The sequence below is a fragment of the Salvelinus alpinus genome, chromosome 17 (assembly GCF_045679555.1).
Source record: "Salvelinus alpinus chromosome 17, SLU_Salpinus.1, whole genome shotgun sequence".
Classification (NCBI taxonomy): domain Eukaryota; kingdom Metazoa; phylum Chordata; class Actinopteri; order Salmoniformes; family Salmonidae; genus Salvelinus; species Salvelinus alpinus.
The window spans coordinates 49,653,702-49,677,141 of record NC_092102.1 but is presented as its reverse complement, the minus strand read 5'-3'; the positions used below and the strand labels follow the sequence as shown (position 1 = coordinate 49,677,141).

General features: G+C 43.8%; 1 protein-coding gene across 1 annotated transcript in view; it reads left to right on the top strand.

Annotated features, from left to right (window-relative positions):
• Positions 1-23,440, top strand: part of LOC139543133 (CDK5 and ABL1 enzyme substrate 2-like) — a 102,263-nt gene that overhangs the window by 33,391 nt on the left and 45,432 nt on the right. Inside the window, exons 2-3 of the mRNA XM_071349351.1 lie at positions 9,815-9,910; positions 18,230-18,307. Coding sequence (XP_071205452.1) covers positions 9,815-9,910; positions 18,230-18,307 — 174 coding nt within the window. The remainder of the gene's footprint in view (positions 1-9,814; positions 9,911-18,229; positions 18,308-23,440) is intronic.

The following is a 23,440-nucleotide window of genomic DNA, read 5'->3' as shown; positions in this document are numbered from 1 at the left end:
TGTAGTAACCAAAAAAGTGATAAACAAATCAAAATATATTTTATATCAGATTCTTCAAATAGCCACCATTTGCCTTGATGACAGCTTTGCACACCCTTGACATTCTCTCAACCAGCTTCACCTGGAATGCTTTTTCCAACAGTCTTGAAGGAGTTCCCACATACTGTAATTAGTTCAGAGTTTGTTTTGATATTTTAACCTGAGTATTGTGATTGCGTTTGGTGTGGGGGGACAAAATCAATTTGTGCACGATGTTGCACGCACGCGGCCGGTTTGGGTACGGTGGTACTCAGTTGCCGGAGAGGAAGGAAACCGCTCAGGGATTTCACCATGAGGCCAATGGTGACTTTAAAACCCTTACAGAGTTTAATGGCTGTGATAGGAGAAAACTGAGGATGGATCAACAACATTGTAGTTACTCCATAATACTAACCTAAATGACAGAGTGAAAAGAAGGAAGCCATTAATGTTTAATGCTTTTTCCACAAATTAATATAATTGGTTCAGAGTAGAGGTCGACCGATTCATCGGCATGGCCAATAAATTAGGGCCGATTTCAAGTTTTCATAACAATCGGTAATCGGCATTTTTGGACGCCGATTATGGCCGATTACTTTGCAATTCATGAGGAAACTACGTGGCAGGCTGACCACCTGTTACCTGAGTGCAGCATCAAAAGGACCTTGTGGCTGCAAGGAGCCAAGGTAAGTTGCTAGCTAGCATTAAACGTATCTTATAAAAAAACAATCAATCTTAACACAATCACTAGTTAACTACACGTGGTTGATGATATTACTAGTTTAACTAGCTTGTCCTGCGTTGCATATAATCAATGCGGTGCCTCTTAATCTTGCAACTATAGGGGGTGCTGTTCCGCATTAGCATTTTTTGGTCCCAAATTAAACTGCCTCGTGCTCAATTCTTGATCGTACAATATGCATATTATTGTTATTATTGGATAGAAAACACTTTCTAGTTTCTATAGCCGTTGGAATTTTGTCTCTGAGTGGTACAGAACTACTTCTACAGCACTTTTCCTGACAGGGAGTCAGATTTCAGAAATTTTGACCCCTGATCTGGGGTCGGTTTTAAGGTGCCTGAAAATGATATGGAGAAACCGACACTGCCTACGTCTTCCTCTGGGTGTCAGTACGTCATCACGCTTTGAATGGAGTCGATTGCACAATCAGAGCCACTATAAAACAAGAAGACGTGGAAGTACCGTCCTTTCCCTTCGCGCGTTTTACGCAAGATGAACATCGGACTTGCCTCTTTCCAAATGGTTGTTTAGCCAGTGATATTTCTCCGGTCATGTTTTTAGTCGTTATAGTTGTTAAAAACATCATAATGTAGTTAATTTGAACTGTTTTATAGCAATTTATATCCGTTTAGTGCGATTTTGAGGAATTTCTTTGTCGTGCACTTTGAAGCTTTGGTCACGTTTCGGGGTCTCGGTCGATGTTAGTGGACATTTCGAAGGACAGAGGACATCTATCGACCAAAAGAAGATTAGACCCAAGAAAGGATACATTGCCCAAGAATCTGATGGAAAATCACCTCATAGTAAGAAATATTTAATATGATAAATCGTTGTTCTGTCGAAATATTTTAAACGCATAATCCGCCATTTTGTTTGTTATCGCTTCACTTGGCGAACCCTGTATTGCACAGTAAGGATAATTTTAGAAATGTAAATCAGCGGTTGCATTAAGAACTAATTTGTCTTTCGATTCCTGTCAACCCTGTATTTTTTAGTCAAGTATATGATTAGCTTTCGATTAAACTAGATCACTCTGAAAGATGACGTCCGACATTTTGAGGCTTGATTTGCCAGTATTTTCATTGTATAACCACGGTTTTGTATGGCTAAATATGCACATTTTCGAACAAACTCTATATGTATGTTGTAAAATGATGTTACAGGAGTGTCATCGGAAGAATTCTGAGAAGGTTAGTGAAAAAATTTATATATTTTGGCGATGATTACGTTATAGCGCTCTTTGGCTTGAATCGATGCTCTGGTAACGTTTGCACATGTGGTATGCTAACTTATCGATTTATTGTGTTTTCGCTGTAAAACGCTTAGAAAATCTGAAATATTGTCTGGAATCACAAGATCTGGGTCTTTCCATTGCTATGCTTTGTCTATTCTTATGAAATGTTTTATGATGAGTAAATTGGTCATACACGTTGCTCTCTATAGTAATTCTAGTCGAGTTGTGATGGTCGGTGCAATTGTAAACTGTGATTTCTACCTGAAATATGCACTTTTTTCTAACAAAACCTATCCTATACCATAAATATGTTATCAGACTGTCATCTGATGAGGTTTTTTATTGGTTATTGGCTATCAATATCTTAGTTTAGCCGAATTGGTGATAGCTACTGGTGGAGAGAAAAAATGGTGGACAAAGAAATTGTGTATTTTGCTAACGTGTTTAGCTAATAGATTTACATATTGTGTCTTCCCTGTAAAACAAACAAAAATCTGAAATGGTGGCTTTATTCACAAGATCTGTATCTTTCATCTGGTGTCTTGGACTTGTGATTTAATGATATTTAGATGCTACTATCTACTTGTGAAGCTATGCTAGCTATGCTAATCAGTGTGTGGGGGGGGTGGGGGGTGATCCCGGACCCGGGGTAGAGGCTCGTGAAAGGTTAATTTATCATGTAATCACAGCCTACTTCAACTTCGCCAAACGGGTGATGATTTAACAGAAGCGCGTTGCTGAAAATGTAACAGTAACATTTAGACTTAGGGTTGCCACCCGTTCAATAAAATACGGAACGGTTCCGTATTTCACTGAAAGAATAAACGTTTTGTTTTCAAAATGAGATTCCGGACTTGACTATATTAATGACCTAAGGCTCGTATTTCTGTGTGTTTATTATATTATAATTAAGTCTATGATTTGATGTCTGACTGAGCGGTGGTAGGCAGCAGCAGCAGGCTCGTAAGCATTCATTCAAACAGCACTTTCCTGCGTTTGCCAGCAGCTCTTAGCAATGCTTGAAGCACAGCGCTGTTTATGACTTCAAGCCTATCAACTCCCGAGATTAGGCTGGCAATACTATAGTATCTATAAGAACATCCAATAGGCAAAGGTATATGAAATACAAATGGTATAGAGAGAAATAGTCCTATAATTCCTATAATAACTACAACCTAAAACTTCTTACCTGGGAATATTGAAGACTCATGTTAAAAGGAACCACCAGCTTTCATATGTTCTCATGTTCTGAGCAAGGAACTTAAACGTTAGCTTTCTTACATGGCACATATTGCACTTTTACTTTCTTCTCCAACACTTTGTTTTTGCATTATTTAAACCAAATTAAACATGTTTCATTATTTATTTGAGACTAAAAGGATTTTATTTATGTATTATATTAAGTTAAAAGTGTTCATTCAGTATTGTTGTAATTGTCATTATTACAAATATATACAGTGGGGAGAACAAGTCTTTGATACACTTCAGATTTTGCAGGTTTTCCTACTTACAAAGCATGAGCATAGAGGTCTGTAATTTGTATCCTAGGTACACTTCAACTATGAGAGACGGAATCTAAAACAAAAATCCAGAAAATCACATTGTATGATTTAAGTAATTCCACATCCATGCTTCACGGTTGGGATGGTGTTCAGGTAGCTACCCAGCCTCAAGCTACCCAGCTGTAATACCAAAGCTGCTGCCTGAAGCTACCTAGCTGTAATACCAGGGCTGCTGCCTCAGGTTACCCTGCTGTAATAAGAGAGCTGCTATCTCAAGCTACCCTGCTGTAATAAGAGGGCTGCCTCAAGCTACCTAGCTGTAATACCAGGGCTGCTGCCTCAAGCTACCCTGCTGTAATAAGAGGGCTTCCTCAAGCTACCCTGCTGTAATAAGAGGGCTGCTGCCTCAAGCTACCTAGCTGTAATACCAGGGCTGCTGCCTCAAGCTACCCTGCTGTAATAAGAGGGCTTCCTCAAGCTACCCTGCTGTAATAAGAGGGCTGCTGCCTCAAGCTACCTAGCTGTAATACCAGGGCTGCTGCCTCAAGCTACCCAGCTGTAATAAGAGGGCTGCTGCCTCAAGCTACCTAGCTGTAATACCAGGGCTGCTGCCTCAAGCTACCCAGCTGTAATACCAGGGCTGCTGCCTCAAGCTATCAAGCTGTAATACCAGGGCTGCTGCCTCAAGCTACCCAGCTGTAATACCAGGGCTGCTGCCTCAAGCTACCCAGCTGTAATACCAAGGCAGCTGCCTCAAGCTACCCAGCTGTAATACCAAAGCTGCTGCCTGAAGCTACCTAGCTGTAATACCAGGGCTGCTGCCTCAAGCAACCCAGCTGTAATGAGGGAGCTGCTGTCTCAAGCTACCCTGCTGTAATAAGAGGGCTGCTGCCTCAAGCTACCCAGCTGTAATAAGAGGGCTGCCTCAAGCTACCTAGCTGTAATACCAGGGCTGCTGCCTCAAGCTACCCTGCTGTAATAAGAGGGCTGCTTCCTCAAGCTACCCTGCTGTAATAAGAGGGCTGCTGCCTCAAGCTACCTAGCTGTAATACCAGGGCTGCTGCCTCAAGCTACCTAGCTGTAATAAGAGGGCTGCTGCCTCAAGGTACCCAGCTGTAATAAGAGGGCTGCTACCTCAAGCTACCCTGCTGTAATAAGAGGGCTGCTGCCTCAAGCTACCCTGCTGTAATAAGAGGGCTGCTGCCTCAAGCTACCCAGCTGTAATACCAGGGCTGCCTCAAGCTACCTAGCTGTAATACCAGGGCTTCTGCCTCAAGCTACCCTGCTGTAATAAGAGGGCTGCCTCAAGCTACCCTGCTGTAATAAGAGGGCTGCTGCCTCAAGCTACCCCGCTGTAATAAGAGGGCTACTGCCTCAAGCTACCTAGCTGTAATACCAGGGCTGCTGCCTCAAGCTACCCTGCTGTAATAAGAGGGCTGCTTCCTCAAGCTACCCTGCTGTAATAAGAGGGCTGCTGCCTCAAGCTACCCAGCTGTAATAAGAGGACTGCCTCAAGCTACCCAGCTGTAATACCAGGGCTGCTGCCTCAAGCTATCAAGCTGTAATACCAGGGCTGCTTCCTCAAGCTACCCAGCTGTAATACCAGGGCTGCTGCCTCAAGCTACCCAGCTGTAATACCAAGGCAGCTGCCTCAAGCTACCCAGCTGTAATACCAAAGCTGCTGCCTGAAGCTACCTAGCTGTAATACCAGGGCTGCTGCCTCAAGCTACCCAGCTGTAATGAGAGAGCTGCTGTCTCAAGCTACCCTGCTGTAATAAGAGGGCTGCTGCCTCAAGCTACCCAGCTGTAATAAGAGGGCTGCCTCAAGCTACCTAGCTGTAATACCAGGGCTGCTGCCTCAAGCTACCCTGCTGTAATAAGAGGGCTTCCTCAAGCTACCCTGCTGTAATAAGAGGGCTGTTGCCTCAAGCTACCTAGCTGTAATACCAGGGCTGCTGCCTCAAGCTACCTAGCTGTAATAAGAGGGCTGCTGCCTTAAGCTACCCAGCTGTAATAAGAGGGCTGCTACCTCAAGCTACCCTGCTGTAATAAGAGGGCTGCTGCCTCAAGCTACCCTGCTGTAATAAGAGGGCTGCTGCCTCAAGCTACCCTGCTGTAATAAGAGGGCTGCTGCCTCAAGCTACCCTGCTGTAATAAGAGGGCTGCTGCTTCAAGCTACCTAGCTGTAATACTAGGGCTGCTGCCTCAAGCTACCCTGCCTTAATAAGAGGGCGGCTGCCTCAAGTTACCCAGCTGTAATACCAGGGCTGCCTCAAGCTACCTAGCTGTAATACCAGGGCTTCTGCCTCAAGCTACCCTGCTGTAATAAGAGGGCTGCTGCCTCAAGCTACCCCGCTGTAATAAGAGGGCTGCTGCCTCAAGCTACCCTGCTGTAATAAGAGGGCTGCTGCCTCAATCTACCCTGCTGTAATAAGAGGGCTGCTGCTTCAAGCTACCTAGCTGTAATACTAGGGCTGCTGCCTCAAGCTACCCTGCTGTAATAAGAGGGCGGCTGCCTCAAGCTACCCAGCTGTAATACCAGGGCTGCCTCAAGCTACCTAGCTGTAATACCAGGGCTTCTGCCTCAAGCTACCCTGCTGTAATAAGAGGGCTGCTGCCTCAAGCTACCCCGCTGTAATAAGAGGGCTGCTGCATCAAGCTACCCTGCTGTAATAAGAGGGCTGCCTCAAGCTACCTAGCTGTAATACCAGGGCTGCTGCCTCAAGCTACCCTGCTGTAATAAGAGGGCTGCTTCCTCAAGCTACCCTGCTGTAATAAGAGGGCTGCTACCTCAAGCTACCCAGCTGTAATAAGAGGACTGCCTCAAGCTACCTAGCTGTAATAAGAGGGCTGCTGCTTCAAGCTACCTATCTGTAATACCAGGGCTGCTGCCTCAAGCTACCCTGCTGTAATAAGAGGACTGCTGCCTCAAGCTACCCTGCTGTAATAAGAGGGCTGCCTCAAGCTACCCTGCTGTAATAAGAGGACTGCTGCCTCAAGCTACCCTGCTGTAATAAGAGGGCTGCCTCAAGCTACCCTGCTGTAATAAGAGGACTGCTGCCTCAAGCTACCCTGCTGTAATAAGAGGGCTGCCTCAAGCTACCCTGCTGTAATAAGAGGGCTGCCTCAAGCTACCCAGCTGTAATAAGAAGACTGCATCCTATTTCAATGTTCTTTTTTCTCACATCTGCAAGTAGAGAGATAAAGATCTGGTTTGAGTCTGTCCCTCTCTCCCCTGCATTTAGACTAAACGCAGGACCCAAAAACCACCAGACAGTACTGGTTAGGGGAATGAGAGGGATGAGGGGAGGGCAGGGGAGGATATTGATGGAGAGAGGGGGTGGAAGAGTTGAGGAGGATGGAGAGAGGGAGGGAGAGAGAGAGGGGAGGATGGAGAGAAGGGGAGGATGGAGAGAGGGAGGGGAGGATGGAGAGAAGGGGAGGATGGAGAGAGGGAGGGAGAGAGAGAGAGGGGAGGATGGAGAGAAGGGGAGGATGGAGAGAGAGAGGCGAGGATGGAGAGAGAGGGGGGGATGGAGAGAGAGAGGGGAGGATGGAGAGAGAGAGGGGAGAATGGAGAGAGAGAGGGGAGGATGGAGAGAGGGGGGAGGATGGAGAGAGATGGAGGATGGAGAGAAAGGGGATGGAGAGAGAGGGAGGATGGAGAGAGGGGGGATGGAGAGAGAGGGAGGATGGAGAGGGGGGATGGAGAGAGGGGGAGGATGGAGAGAGAGGGGAGGATGGAGAGAGGGGAGGATGGGGAGAGGGGAGAATGGAGAGAGGGGGATGGATGGATGGAATTGTGAGACAGAGAGATAGAGAGCCACACAGAGAGAGAGACACAGAGAGCCACACAGAGAGAAACACACAGAGAGAGTCACACAGAGAGAGAGACACAGAGAGAGACACACAGAGAGAGACACTGTCTCTACTATTCTTATGTATTTTCAGTTGAGATGATAATCACCGTGACATCAGCATCATCATCACTGCCACAGATTTCTACTCAAATCTAAACTTTTCCCATTCAGCGTTTTCTTATCCACTTACGCGGCTCTTATGTGGTTTGAATTACGGCAATAAACATTCAGAGTCCTTGTATATAGGCCACATATACACTACACAGTATGTGGACACCTGCTCATCGAGCATCTCATTTCAAAATCATGGTTGCTATAACAGCCTCAAGTCTTCTGGGAAGGCTTTCCACTAGATGTTGGAACATTGTTGCGGGGACTTGCAAGAACATTAATGAACTCGGGCACTGATGTCGGGCGATTAGGCCAGGCTCGCAGTCGGCATTCCAATTCATCCCAAAGATGTTGAGTGGAGTTGAGGTCAGGGCTCTGTGCAGGTCAGTCAAGTTCTTCCACACCGATCTCAACAAACCATTTCTGTATGGACCTTGCTTTGTACACGGGGACATTGTCATGCTGAAACAGGAAAGGGCCTTCCACAAACTGTTTCCACAAAGTTGAAAGCACAGAATCATCTAGAATGTCATTGTATGCTGTAGCATTAAGATTTCCCTTCACTGGAACTAAGAGGCCCGAACCATGAAAAAAAGCCCACCAGTTTGTCTATGGAGATTGCATGGCTGTGTGCTCGACTTTATACACCTGTCAGCAATGGATGAGGCTAAAATAGCCATGGCCATGTAGTGTAACATAATGCAGCTTGAAAGAAAGCTCTACCATCTTCTCACAGTGTTAGTGAATGAAAACAGATTTGTGACCAAAGAGAGAGGAGAGAGAGATCTATGGTGAAATAATATGGTTGGAAAGGTGAACGTGACAGACTGATCACAGGTAGACTCCTCCCCTCCAGGGAACACACAGTGATCACAGGTTGACTCCTCCCCTCCAGGGAACACACAGTGATCACAGGTTGACTCCTCCCTCCAGGGAACACACAGTGATTCTCCCCCCCAGGGAACACACAGTGATTCTCCCCTCCAGGGAACACACAGTGATGACAGGTTGACTCCTCCCTCCCAGGGAACACACACAGTGATCACAGGTTGACTCCTCCCTCCAGGGAACACACAGTGATCACAGGTTGACTCCTCCCCCCCAGGGAACACACAGTGATTCTCCCCCCCAGGGAACACACAGTGATCACAGGTTGACTGTCCCTGATCGCTTTTCATCACAGTAACAAAGGCTTGAATTCAGCCAATGTCATTAGCAGTTTTGTTTACTGTGATGATTGGTGACTTTTGGTACTGGAAATTGGGAGGTCGCTTGTGTCTGTGTTTCATGACTAACTGTACTTCTCTCTCTCTCTCTCCCTCCTTCACTCTCTCTTTCTCCCTCCTTCCCTCTCTCTCTCTCCTTCCCTCACTCTCTCTCTCCCTACTTCCCTCTCTCTCCCTCCTTCCCTCTCTCTCTCTCCCTCCTTCCCTCACTCTCTCTCTCTCTCCTTCCCTCACTCTCTCGCTCCTTCCCTCACTCTCTCTTTCTCCCTCCTTCCCTCTCTCTCTCTCCTTACGTCACTCTCTCTCTCCCTCCTTCCCTCACTCTCTCTCTCTCTCTCCTTCCCTCACTCTCTCTCTCTCCCTCCTTCCTTCCCTCACTCTCTCTTTCTCCATCCTTCCCTCTCTCTCTCTCCTTCCCTCTCTCTCTCCCTCCTTCCCTCTCTCTCTCTCCCTCCTTCCCTCTCTCTCTCCCTCCTTCCCTCTCTCTCTCCTTCCTTCCCTCACTCTCTCTTTCTCCATCCTTCCCTCTCTCTCTCCCTCCTTCCCTCTCTCCCTCCTTCCCTCTCTCTCTCTCTCTCCTTCCCTCACTCTTTCTCTCCATCCTTCCCTCACTCTCTTTCTCCCTCCTTCCCTCTCTCTCTCTCTCTCTCTCTCTCTCTCTCTCTCTCTCTCTCTCTCCTTCCCTCACTCTCTCTCTCCCTCCTTCCCTCACTCTCTCTCTCTCTCCTTCCCTCACTCTCTCTCTCCCTCCTTCCTTCCCTCACTCTCTCTTTCTCCATCCTTCCCTCTCTCTCTCTCCATCCCTCTCTCTCTCCCTCCCTCCTTCCCTCTCTCTCTCTCCCTCCTTCCCTCTCTCTCCCTCCTTCCCTCACTCGCTCTCTCTCTCTCCTTACCTCTCTCTCCCTCCTTCCCTCACTCTCTCTCTCTCTCTCTCTCTCTCTCTCTCTCTCTCTCTCTCTCTCTCTCTCTCTCCTTACCTCTCTCTCCCTCCTTCCCTCACTCTCTCTCTCTCTCTCCTTCCCTCTCTCTCTCTCCCTCTTTCCCTCTCTCTCTCTCCCTCCTTCCCTCTCTCTTGCCTCCCTCCCCCTCATCCCTCCCACTCTCCCTTCCTCCCCCTGCAGTCGGACTCGTAACCTGTCGGGCTCTCCCAGACCTCGCCCCGCGAAGAAGGTCCACTTCATCAAGAACATGAGACAGTACGACACGCGGGGCAGCAGGTGTGAACACACTTATTTCAAGAGTCCTACTGCTCGAGGCTGCACGTCCTGAAGCACTTCCTCATTCTCCCACAGAACTTCCTGTGTTTGGAAGAAGAGATGGCGACAGTGTCCTTTATCTTTTGCAACACACTGTCTCTGTGTCTTCTGTCCAACCCAGAGGTGTGTGAACAAAGGTCCAGTTCAGGGTTTTGATGAGGTCTAGGCCTTATATACGCTGCAATACCATTCATTAACATGATCCACATCTACTGTAGCTACCACACAGTAGGCCTTTAACACCAATGAGGAATATACACGTAGCTGCCAAAATAAAAGAAACACCAACATGAAGTGTCTTTTATAGGGCGTTTGGGCCATCACAAACCAGAACAGCTTCAATGCACCTTGGCATAGATTCTACAAGTGTCTGGAACGCCATTGGTTTGGAACTCTTATGGCCAAAAATAATGGCCTGCCCAGCATTTTATACATGACCATAAGCATCATGGGATGTTAATTGATTATCTGAGAAACACACCTGTGTGGAAGCACCTTCCTTCAATACACTTTTGTATCCCTCATTTACTCAGGTGTGTCAGTTAACCTGTACGTCCATGTTAATACTAAAGGGAAGAAAACACGTCCATTGGTCCCAGAGATGCTGAATGTCTTCCTCGTTTTGACTTTGGTTTCTTAGGTCAGGTCACGGGGTGCATAGTAAAGCGTGAATCCACTAGCTACCTGGCTAACCCTTGCAGACAGAGGACCTATACGATCACCTTAACACCTCTGTTACCTGGCTCTGTTCTACCGCTAGGTCTGTTTATTTAATCAGTCTGGTGTTTCGTCGTCGTCGTCGGTGATCAGGCCTAACACCGTTGTTTCGTCAGCAAACTTAATTATACAGGAGGGTGCTGAGCACGTAACCCTGAGGGGTCCCTGTGTTGAGGATCAGTGTGGCCGATGTGTTGTTACCTACCCTTACCGCCTGGGGCCGTCCTGTCAGGAAGTCCAGGATCCAGTTACAGAGGGAGGTGTTTAGTCACTGCTGCAGGCTATTATTATGATTTTAAAGAGACGTACGAGTCACTGTTATACACTGCCTGGCATGTCACTGCTTGGCTTGAACAAAACAAAAGATGGACTTATAACAGTGGGTCCCACACTCTCCATTAAACAGAACACAATTCTCAGAGTAATCCGTTGCTATGCCTCTCACGACAGCGTTGGGATCAATTCCATTTCAGTTCAGTCAATTCGGGTAGTGAACTGAAATTCAAATTTCAGTTTTCGACCCACAACCCTATGGAAATCTAATGAATGACTTAATTCAATCTTAAATTCTAATGGGTAAATGATGAATATCATGTTTGCAATTCCTTTTCCTAAATGGAAATGCATTTATTTTGTGACAAAATTGTCATTCAAAGTAATACATTTCATTGTTATTTTTGAGTACGCACAATTGAGTATGCACAATTGAGTACGCACAATTGAGTATGCACAATTGAGTATGCACAATTGAGTACGCACAATTGAGTATGCACAATTGAGTACGCACAATTGAGTACGCACAATTGAGTATGCACAATTGAGTACGCACAATTGAGTACGCACAAATGAGTACACATAATGCCTGCCAATTTGAAAAATAAAATTTTCCATGGTACTATCTAGTACAATGCTGACACATTTAAAAATCGAATGTTAATGCTTAATATTTAACTTTTCATTTCCTTGTTGTGACGAAAATAAAAATAATTCTCAGTTGGTAACTGACAATTATTTTACATACTCTGTGTGGTTTAAGATTCTCAAAATTAAAAAATGATCAATCAGATTCGATTAATCAATCGCAATGCTTAATTTTGCTATTTCGTTTTCCTCCTTGCGCCTTTGCGTTTTTTTGTTGTGTTAAACCTGTCAATCTAACACGGCGGGCAGGGTTTTGGTAATGTGAGGCGGAAGAGGTTGCCTGGTCTTTGCTAGCTATGCTCAGACAAAAATACCACAAAAATACCGGTATTTCTTAAAAGTATTTCTGGATCAGAGAGGAAGAGGCAAAGTTGTACTCGAAATGAATGAATAAGTTAAATAGATCATCTTTGCTGTCTAGGACGGGTGGTGAGGAAGGAGTTCGCAGGACGAGACAGATCGGTGATGGTGCTACACGCTGCTAGTATGCAGTGCATTCGGAAAGTATTCAGACCTTTTGACTTTTAACACATTTTGTTACGTTACAGCCAGATTCTCTCAAGCTCTGTCAGGTTGGATGTGAGGCGTCGCTGCACAGCTATTTTTTCAGGTCTCTCCGGAGATGTTCGAATCGGGTTCAAGTCCGGGCTCTGGCTGGGCCACTCAAGGACATTCAGAGACTTGTCCTGAAGCCACTCCTTTGTTGTCTTGGCTGTGTGCTGTTAGGTTCTTATTTTTTCAGAGTAAATAACACTAGAGAAGCTTTAACCAAGTTTAATTCTTCCCAAAGGTTCTGTACAGCTGTAATTCAGACAACCCAACATTTCTCCCATCACAGATATATATATATCCCCCTTAAGACACTCCTCCTTCTCTCCAATCCTTACATCTTATGGTTCCACAGGAAGAGGATAGTAAACCCTTATTCCTCCCTTCAGGGGATCTGACCTCAACCCCTCCTTCTAATAGTCCACAGATGTCCATCTGTCTCCCCTATAGCAATCCTTTGAGCTCCTCCCGTCCACCCAGCACATTCCACAGCCACTCTGTCTTTCTACAGATCTCACTCCTTAATATACTATACGTCTGATCTATCACATCTTTAATATCTCAATGTTCAAAATGCCGAAGCCAACAGTGCTTAAGGTCGTTGTCCTATTGGAAGTTGAACCTTCGCCACAGTCTGAGGTCCTGAGCGCTCTGGAGCAGGTTTTCATCAAGGATCTCTCTGTACTATGCTCCATTCATCTTTGCCTCAATCCTGACTAGTATCCCAGTCCCTGCCGCTGAAAAACATCCCCACAGCATGATGCTGCCACCACCGTGCTTCACCGTAGGGATGGTGCCAGGTTTCCTCCAGAGGTGACACTTGGCATTCAGGCCAAATAGTTCAATCTTGGTTTCATCAGACCAGAGAATCTTGTTTCTCATGGTCTGAGAGTCTTTAGGTGCCTTTTGGCGAACTCCAAGCGGGCTGTCATGTGCCTTTTACTGAGGAGTGGCTTCCATCTGGCCACTCTACCATAAAGGCCTGATTGGTGGAGTGCTGCAGAGATCGTTGTCCTTCTGGAAGGTTCTCCCATCTCCACAGAGGAACTCTAGAGCTCTGTCAGAGTGACCATTGGGTTCTTGGTCACCTTCCTGACCAAATAAAATAAAATAAAATGTATTTATAAAGCCCTTCTTACATCAGCTGATATCTCAAAGTGCTGTACAGAAACCCAGCCTAAATCCCTAAACAGCAAGCAATGCAGGTGTAAAAACTCCCTAGAAAGGCCAAAACCTAGGAAGAAACCTAGAGAGGAACCAGGTTATGAGGGGTGACCAGTCCTCTTCTGGCTGTGCTGTGTGGAGATTATAACAGAACATGGCCAAGATGTTCAAATGTTCATAAATGACCAGCATGGTCAAATAATAATAATCACAGTAGTTGTCGAGGGTGCAACAAGTCAGCACCTCAGGAGTAAATGTCAGTTGGCTTTTCATAGCCGATCATTAAGAGTATCTCTACTGCTCCTGCTGTCTCTAGAGAGTTGAAAACAGCAGGTCTGGGACAGGTAGCACGTCGGGTGAACAGGTCAGGGTTCCATAGCCACAGGCAGAACAGTTGAAACTGGAGCAGCAGCACGGGCAGGTGGACTGTGGACAGCAAGGAGTCATCATGCCAGGTAGTCCTGAGGCATGGTCCTAGGGCTCAGGTCCTCCGAGAGAGAGAAAGAAAGAAAGAAAGAGAGAAAGAGAGAGCATACTTAAATTCACACAGGACACCGGATAAAACAGGAGAAGTACTCCAGATATAACAGACTGACCCTAGCCCCCCGACACATAAACTACTGCAACATAATTACTGGAGGCTGAGACAGGATTGGGGTCGGGAAGACATTGTGGCCCCGTCCGACGATACCCTCGGACAGGGCCAAACAGGCAGGATATAACCCCACCCACTTTGCCAAAGCACAGCCCCCACACCACTAGAGGGATATCTTCAACCACCAACTTACCATCCTGAGACAAGGCCGAGTATAGCCCACAAAGATCTCCGCCACGGCACAACCCAAGGGGGGGCGCCAACCCAGACAGGAAGATCACGTCAGTGACTCAACCCACTCAAGTGACGCACCCCTCCTAGGGACGGCATGGAAGAGCACCAGTAAGCCAGTGACTCAGCCCCTGTAATAGGGTTAGAGGCATAGAATCACAGTGGAGAGAGGGGAACCGGCCAGGCAGAGACAGCAAGGGCGGTTCGTTGCTCCAGTGCCTTTCCATTCACCTTCACACTCCTGGGCCAGAGTACACTCAATCATATGACCTACTGAAGAGATAAGTCTTGAGTAAAGACTTAAAGGTTGAGACCATACAAATGGAGCTCTATAGGAGAAAGCCCTGCCTCCAGCTGTTTGCTTAGAAATTCTAGGGACAATTATGAAGCCTGCGTCTTGTGACCGTAGCGTACGTGTAGGTATTTACGGCAGGACCAAATCGGAAAGATAGGTAGGAGCAAGCCCAATGCTTTGTAGGTTAGCAGTAAAACCTTGAAATCAGCCCTTGCCTTAACAAGAAGCCAGTGTAGAGAGGCTAGCACTGGAGTAATATGATCACATTTTTGGGGTTCTAGTCAAGATTCTAGCAGCCGTGTTTAGCACTAACTGAAGCTTATGTAAGGCCCCTCTCCCCCGAATGCTCAGTTTGGCCAGGCTGCCAGATCTAGGAAGAGTCTTGGTGATTCCAAACTTCTTCCGTTTAAGAATGATGGACGCCACTGTGTTCTTTGGGACCTTCAATTCTGCAGACATTTTATGGTACCCTTCCCCAGATCTGTGCCTCGACACAATCCTGTTTCGGAGATCTACGGACAATTCCTTCGACCTCATGGATTGTTTTTTGCTCTGACATGCACTGTCAACTGTGGGACCTTATATAGACAGATGTGTGCCTTCCCAAATCATGTCCAATCAACTCAATTTATCACAGGTGGACTCCAATCAAGTTGTAGAAACATCTCAAGGATGATCAATGGAAACAGGATGCACCTGAGCTCAATATCGAGTCTCATAGCAAAGGGTCTGAATACTTATGTAGATAAGGTATATACTGTTTTGTATTTTTTATAAATTTGCAAACATTTCTAAAAACCTGTTTTCGCTTTGTGTGTAGATTGCTGAGGATAAACATGTATTTAATAAACTTTAGAATAAGGTTATAACATAACAAAATGTGGTAAAAGTCAAGGGGTCTGAAAACTTTTCTGAAGGCACTGTATATATGTATTTTGACAAAGTGACTGTGTGAGAGAGAGCGAGAGGGAGAAGGACCCCTTTGGTCATTAGTCTTGGAGTTAGTCGTTGGTGGGACAGTATTTACAATGCCATGGCACCATAGGATGTTCCTACAAGAGATAGGAAGTGACTCCATCTTTTCTTGGGCATTAAAGCTGCTCTTTGACTCAATATTATTCAAGCTGCAAGCCAAAGTGAATAAACGAGCCGTGAGAACCCAGATCTGGCTCTTCTCCAGAGAAGGAGTCAACATATTTACTCTAGGCCCGTTATAAAGCACCAGGAATCACTGGCAATGTTTACTTTTCCAGTTGACTCTTTCCCAATGCATACTGGGCCTGTGTCAGAGTTGGTTTCTCCAGTTGACTCTTTCCCATGCATCCTGGGCCTGTGTCAGAGTTGGTTTCTCCAGTTGACTCCCATGCATACTGTGCCTGGCTCAGAGTTGGTTTCTCCAGTTGACTCCCAATGCATACTGGGCCTGGCTCAGAGTTGGTTTCTCCAGTTGACTCTTTCCCAATGCATACTGGGCCTGGCTCAGAGTTGGTTTCTCCAGTTGACTCTTTCCCAATGCATACTGGGCCTGGCTCAGAGTTGGTTTCTCCAGTTGACTCCCATGCATACTGGGCCTGGCTCAGAGTTGGTTTCTCCAGTTGACTCTTTCCCATTGTCACGATCGTTGAAATGAGTAGACCAAGGCGCAGCGTGTGTAGAGTTACACATCATTTTAATAAACCGAAACTCACTGAACAAGGACAAAAAAAACAACCGACCGACCGACCGAAACGTGAAGCTACTGTTGTGCACTCAGGCAACGAAATGTAGACAAGATAGTTATAAAGACACAGTCAGTATCTTATAAAGACACAGTCAGTATCTTATAAAGACACAGTCAGTATCTTAGTTATGAAGACACAGTCAGTATCTTATAAAGACACAGTTAGTATCTTATAAAGACACAGTCAGTATCTTATAAAGACACAGTCAGTATCTTATGAAGACACAGTCAGTATCTTAGTTATAAAGACACAGTTAGTATCTTATAAAGACACAGTCAGTATCTTATGAAGACACAGTCAGTATCTTAGTTATAAAGACACAGTTAGTATCTTATAAAGACACAGTCAGTATCTTATAAAGACACAGTCAGTATCTTATAAAGACACAGTCAGTATCTTAGTTATAAAGACACAGTTAGTATCTTATAAAGACACAGTCAGTATCTTAGTTATAAAGACACAGTTAGTATCTTATAAAGACACAGTCAGTATCTTATAAAGACACAGTCAGTATCTTATAAAGACACAGTCAGTATCTTAGTTATAAAGACACAGTTAGTATCTTATAAAGACACAGTCAGTATCTTATAAAGACACAGTCAGTATCTTATAAAGACACAGTCAGTATCTTATAAAGACACAGTCAGTATCTTAGTTATAAAGACACAGTTAGTATCTTTTAAAGACACAGTCAGTATCTTATAAAGACACAGTCGGTATCTTATAAAGACACAGTCAGTATCTTAGTTATAAAGACACAGTCAGTATCTTTTAAAGACACAGTCAGTATTTTATAAAGACACAGTCGGTATCTTATAAAGACACAGTCAGTATCTTATAAAGACACAGTCAGTATCTTATGAAGACACAGTCGGTATCTTATAAAGACACAGTCAGTATCTTATAAAGACACAGTCAGTATCTTAGTTATAAAGACACAGTCAGTATCTTTTAAAGACACAGTCAGTATTTTATAAAGACACAGTCGGTATCTTATAAAGACACAGTCGGTATCTTATAAAGACACAGTCAGTATCTTATAAAGACACAGTCAGTATCTTATGAAGACACAGTCGGTATCTTATAAAGACACAGTCAGTATCTTATAAAGACACAGTCAGTATCTTAGTTATAAAGACACAGTCGGTATCTTATAAAGACACAGTCAGTATCTTATAAAGACACAGTCAGTATCTTAGTTATAAAGACACAGTCAGTATCTTATAAAGACACAGTCAGTATCTTAGTTATAAAGACACAGTCGGTATCTTATAAAGACACAGTCGGTATCTTATAAAGACACAGTCAGTATCTTATAAAGACATAGTCAGTATCTTAGTTATAAAGACACAGTCGGTATCTTATAAAGACACAGTCGGTATCTTATAAAGACACAGTCAGTATCTTAGTTATAAAGACACAGTCAGTATCTTAGTTAGTTATGAAGCAGTTGTAACGTTAAATATATTGATTCACAAGATGGTGGGAACTGAGTCATACTTCTAGCGAGTCATTTTCTATTAAAGGTATCTTTACTTTTACTCAAGTATGACAATTGAGTACTTTTCCCACCACTGGTGTCACCTCAAATGCTACTGAGATTAGCATTTTGGCTAACATCCTTTTTGATAATGTTAGCTGTAGGCTAATAGACAGTAACTTCGTTGTGATGCAGGACTGTGTAACGTTATTTGTTAGACTGTGTATGTCTCCTCGTAAAAGACTGGTGACAGGAAACACACTGTTTTATGGAGCAGGACTGTGTAACGTTAGCTGACTCTCCAGCTGATACTGGTCCCACCAGGGTCATTATAGAGGTGTGTAGGTCAATAGTCAAGGACAATGTTTCCACAACACACCACATCCTTGTTTCCATCAAACCTAGTCATAGGAGGGTTTTTTTTATTTTCTTTCAAGTCAATTCAGTGGTGCTTTGTTGACATGAAATAGGCCTAAACGTGTACATGTTATTGCGCATTCAAATGTTTTTGATTAAATATCTCCGTTGCTCTCTCACTCTATCTGTCTGTCTGTCTGTTTCTCTCTTCTCCCTTCATCCCTCTCTGACGTGGCTGATGTCTGTCCAGGATCGTGTTGATCTGTGCCAAGCGTTCTCTGTTTGCTGTGTTCTCCGTGTTGCCCTACGGAGAGAGCGTTCACATCAGGTACAGTACAACTTATTTCCTTTCACACGGATGATGATTCGGTGTGTCACGTTTAGTCATGTGTTGTTGCTTCCTCACACCGTTAAACTGGGAATATTCACACGTTGTCGTACCACAAAACCTGCTCACTCTAATGATCTCACTCTGTTTTATGAGATTCCTGCTTTAACCTGGTAGTAACCTGGTAATAACCTGGTAGTAACCTGGTAGTGTCCTGGTAGTAACCTGGTAGTAACCTGGTAGTAACCTGGTAGTAACCTGGTAGTAACCTGGTAGTAACCTGGTAGCAGTGTAGACTGCAGAGGACGCGTGTAGGCATGCCTGGGCCCACCCACTGGGGAGCCTGGGCCCACCCACTGGGGAGCCTGGATCCACCCACTGGAGAGCCAATCAGATGCTCTTTACTTGTCAGTGTTCCAAACGGGACATTATTTGTCTTTTTACCAAACATGTAAACACCATCAGATAGAGGTCATAGCTAGCAGTGCACTGGAATGACATTCACTCTCATGGGATGGGGTGGCCAAAAATAACTAACTGAAAGCCACATCTCAAATAAGGCCCAAATTTGACCTCATTGAGACATAAGTCGCTGTGCTTCTATGGCTATATGCACCATGTCGTTCCCGAGGACTGTGAGCTCTCGTTCTCCGCGGCCGACGTGATTAAGCCCTTTAAGCATGTTAACTCTTGCAAAGCTGCCGGCCCAGACAAATAGCCTCCAACACTCTACTCAACAAACTGGATGCAGTCTATCACAGTGCCATCCGTTTTGTCACCAAAGCCCCATACCCTACCCACCATTGCGACCTGTACGCTCTCGTTGGTTGGCCCTCGCTTCATACTCGTCGCCAAACCCACTGGCTACAGGTCATCTACAAGTCTCTGTTAGGTAAAGCCCCGCCTTATCTCAGCTCACTGGTCACCATAGCAGCACCCACTCGTAGCACGCGCTCCAGCAGGTATATCTCACTGGTCACCCCCAAAGCCAATTCCTCCTTTGGTCGTCTTTCCTTCCAGTTCTCTGCTGCCAATGACTGGAACGAACTACAAAAATCTCTGAAGCTGGAAACACTTATCTCCCTCACTAGCTTTAAGCACCAGCTGTCAGAGCAGCTCACAGATTACTGCACCTGTACATAGCCCATCTATAATTTAGCCCAAACAATTACCTCTTCCCCTACTGTATTTATTTATTTATTTAGCTCCTTTGCACCCCATTATTTCTATTTCTACTTTGCACATTCTTCCACTGCAAATCTACCATTCCAGTGTTTTACTTGCTATATTGTATTTACCTCGCCACCATGGCCTTTTTTTGCCTTTACCTCCCTTATCTCACCTCATTTGCTCACATTGTATTTATACTTATTTTTCTAATGTATTATTGACTATGTTTTGTTTATTCCATGTGTAACTCTGTGTTGTTGTATGTGTCGAACTGCTTTGCTTTATCTTGGCCAGGGCGCAGTTGCAAATAAGAACTTGTTCTCAACTTGCCTACCTGGTTAAATAAAGGTGAAATATATATATATTTTTAAATCCCAATCCGCGTCCTCAGAGCATGTGCAGACCACGTTTTCTACAGATATACTACATATTCTATCCATGTATTCTACACATATACTACATATTCTATCCACGTATTGTCAATAATGTCTACACATCCCATCACATATATATATACACACACCTATATTATTACCCTTATCACAGTCATCTATATTATTACCCTTATCACAGTCACCTATATTATTACCCTTATCACAGTCATCTATATTATTACCCTTATCACAGTCATCTATATTATTACCCTTATCACAGTCACCTATATTATTACCCTTATCACAGTCACCTATATTATTACCCTTATCACAGTCACCTATATTATTACCCTTATCACAGTCACCTATATTATTACCCTTATCACAGTCACCTATATTATTACCCTTATCACAGTCATCTATATTATTACCCTTATCACAGTCATCTATATTATTACCCTTATCACAGTCACCTATATTATTACCCTTATCACAGTCACCTATATTATTACCCTTATCACAGTCACCTATATTATTACCCTTATCACAGTCATCTATATTATTACCCTTATCACAGTCACCTATATTATTATCCTTATCACAGTCACCTATATTATTACCCTTATCACAGTCATCTATATTATTACCCTTATCACAGTCACCTATATTATTACCCTTATCACAGTCACCTATATTATTACCCTTATCACAGTCACCTATATTATTACCCTTATCACAGTCACCTATATTATTACCCTTATCACAGTCATCTATATTATTACCCTTATCACAGTCACCTATATTATTATCCTTATCACAGTCACCTATATTATTACCCTTATCACAGTCATCTATATTATTACCCTTATCACAGTCACCTATATTATTACCCTTATCACAGTCACCTATATTATTACCCTTATCACAGTCACCTATATTATTACCCTTATCACAGTCATCTATATTATTACCCTTATCACAGTCACCTATATTATTACCCTTATCACAGTCACCTATATTATTACCCTTATCACAGTCACCTATATTATTACCCTTATCACAGTCATCTATATTATTACCCTTATCACAGTCACCTATATTATTATCCTTATCACAGTCACCTATATTATTACCCTTATCACAGTCATCTATATTATTACCCTTATCACAGTCACCTATATTATTACCCTTATCACAGTCATCTATATTATTATCCTTATCACAGTCACCTATATTATTACCCTTATCACAGTCACCTATATTATTATCCTTATCACAGTCACCTATATTATTACCCTTATCACAGTCATCTATATTATTGCCTTTATCACACTAAACAAAAATACATCCGCAACAATTACTGAGTTACAGATCCCGCAGGTGAAGAAGCCGGATGTGGAGGTCCTGGTCTGCGGTTGTCAGGCCGGTTGGACATACTCCCACATTTACTGAAAGGAGGTTGGAGTTGATGGTAGAGAAATGAACATTAAATTCTCTGGCAACAGCTCTGGTGGACATTCCAGCAGTTGGCATGACAATTGCACGCTCCATTACAACTTGTGTTGTGTGATAAAACTGCACATTTTAGCATGGCCTTCTATTGTCCCCAGCACAAAGTGCACCTGTGTAATGACCATGCTGTTTAATCAGCTTCTTGATATGCCACACATGTCAGGTGGATGAATTATCTTGGCAAAGGAAAAATGCTGACTAATAAGGATGTAAACAAATTTTTGCACAACATTTTAGAGAAATGTTTATCTTTTTGTGCGTATGGAACATTTCTGGCATCTTGCTTCCTGCTAAATTATGTAAACGTAATGGCCCAACCCATTTCTATCTATGGTACTGCTGCAGAGGGATGCTAAAAATGAACAGATGTAATGTATGACTGTGTTAATGAGTCATGAATGCATCCTGAAACTGTTTTGTCATCTACCCTGCAGTCCCACGTTCTGTGTGTCACAGAAGAGCTAGAGGTCCTTCTTCCCTCTCAGTCCTCCTGTCAAGCAAATAACTGTCGGTCTCATAGTAATTGACCGTTAATTAACATCAACACATTTAGCATCTCCTGGCTTCCACAAGCCACTGGCGCAGACTTTTGGAACATCTACATTTTTAAAAAGTCTAATAAATCCATGTAATATAGCCTAAACCGTCACAATAAATCCATTACTTATTTTAGACAGGTCTAAAGAAGCATGATATGAAGAAAATGTCGTCTATTTTAGAAGAACACAACTCAGAGCATCCTCTGAGTTGTCCTTATGTTAGGTCCTGACGTGGCTATGCCAAATGGCTGTGGGCTGCACTAGTTCATTTAGCAGACAAGATTTGCTTAGAATTCCATGGCGTTAATTTATAGTACGAAGAAGACAATTGAACAAAGCTGAATAAAATAGAGGATATTTTCTCCCAACGATTTGAGGGAGTGTTGCACATTCGGATATTCTGTGTTGAGCGGTTAACAAAGAAATAGGTCCTCCTATATGTTTAATGTAGAGTTACGAATGTAACTTTAGTTGTTCTACAAACGTTGGGCTTCATGTGTTGATTTTTAATACATTGTAAGGCTGCATGATGTGACTCTAATGATGAATTGAAAAAAGTCGCTTGAAAGGCATGAGCTCTGCTTAGTTTTTTTTAGCGCAGGCTGTACACACTTCATCAGTCTCTCATTCACAATTTGACAAGCACTTGATAATGCCCTAGAGTTTCACTGCGGAATCCCCTTTGTGGCCGTAATGCACCCTAAAAAAAATCCATGCCTTTTGCAGCCAGTGGCCGTTGTGCCCTTGGACAGGAGTGTTGAGTTGTGCCCTTCTCCCTGAGTGCTGCGTGCTCTGAAGCACCTCTCACTCACACGGCTCTCCATCACGTGATCAGGTTTTTCTCACAGGCTACAAGTGAAGACCGACACATCGGGGATGCAACTGCGTGTGTCCTCATCCAATTCCGAGGTGCACACTGAAGATATTGGAACAACTCAACAAGACGAGTATGCCTAATAAACACGAAAAGCACTAGCCTATGTCAATGCCCCCATAGTACAAAAGTCAACCTATTCTATTCTGTGTGAAAAATAAATATTCCTAACATAGTCCGGGACAGTTGTGGGATGCGATAGATCACAAATTAACTAATTAACGTTTTTATGCAATGTGGTTTACGCAACAGATCAGAACGTTTAACTTAAAATGTTGATAAGCTATTAGGCTGTTTATTCACATTATAAGCAATACGCACGTGGTAGTAGGCTATAAGCATGAATGTTCCATTAGCGGGAAAACACCATTATCAAAGGTGACCGCATATTCGATTATGCAGGTAATGCTTTTATTATAAAGGTGCATTTTATGGTGAAAATTATCTTCCCTAAACTGCTTATGTATGTTAGTTAGTCTCTACACCCCTTAATGTGGATTAATGTGGTTTAATGTGCTTAATTTGAAGAAGTTATTTGGCCACTTTAGTTATGATACAAACCTTATCAAAACATATAGGTCGATGAGCTAGGCTACATGAGGTGTGCGACTATGAAAAGTGGTAGCAAAAAAAGGCATTGTTTCTTATGCTGGGCATCATTCAC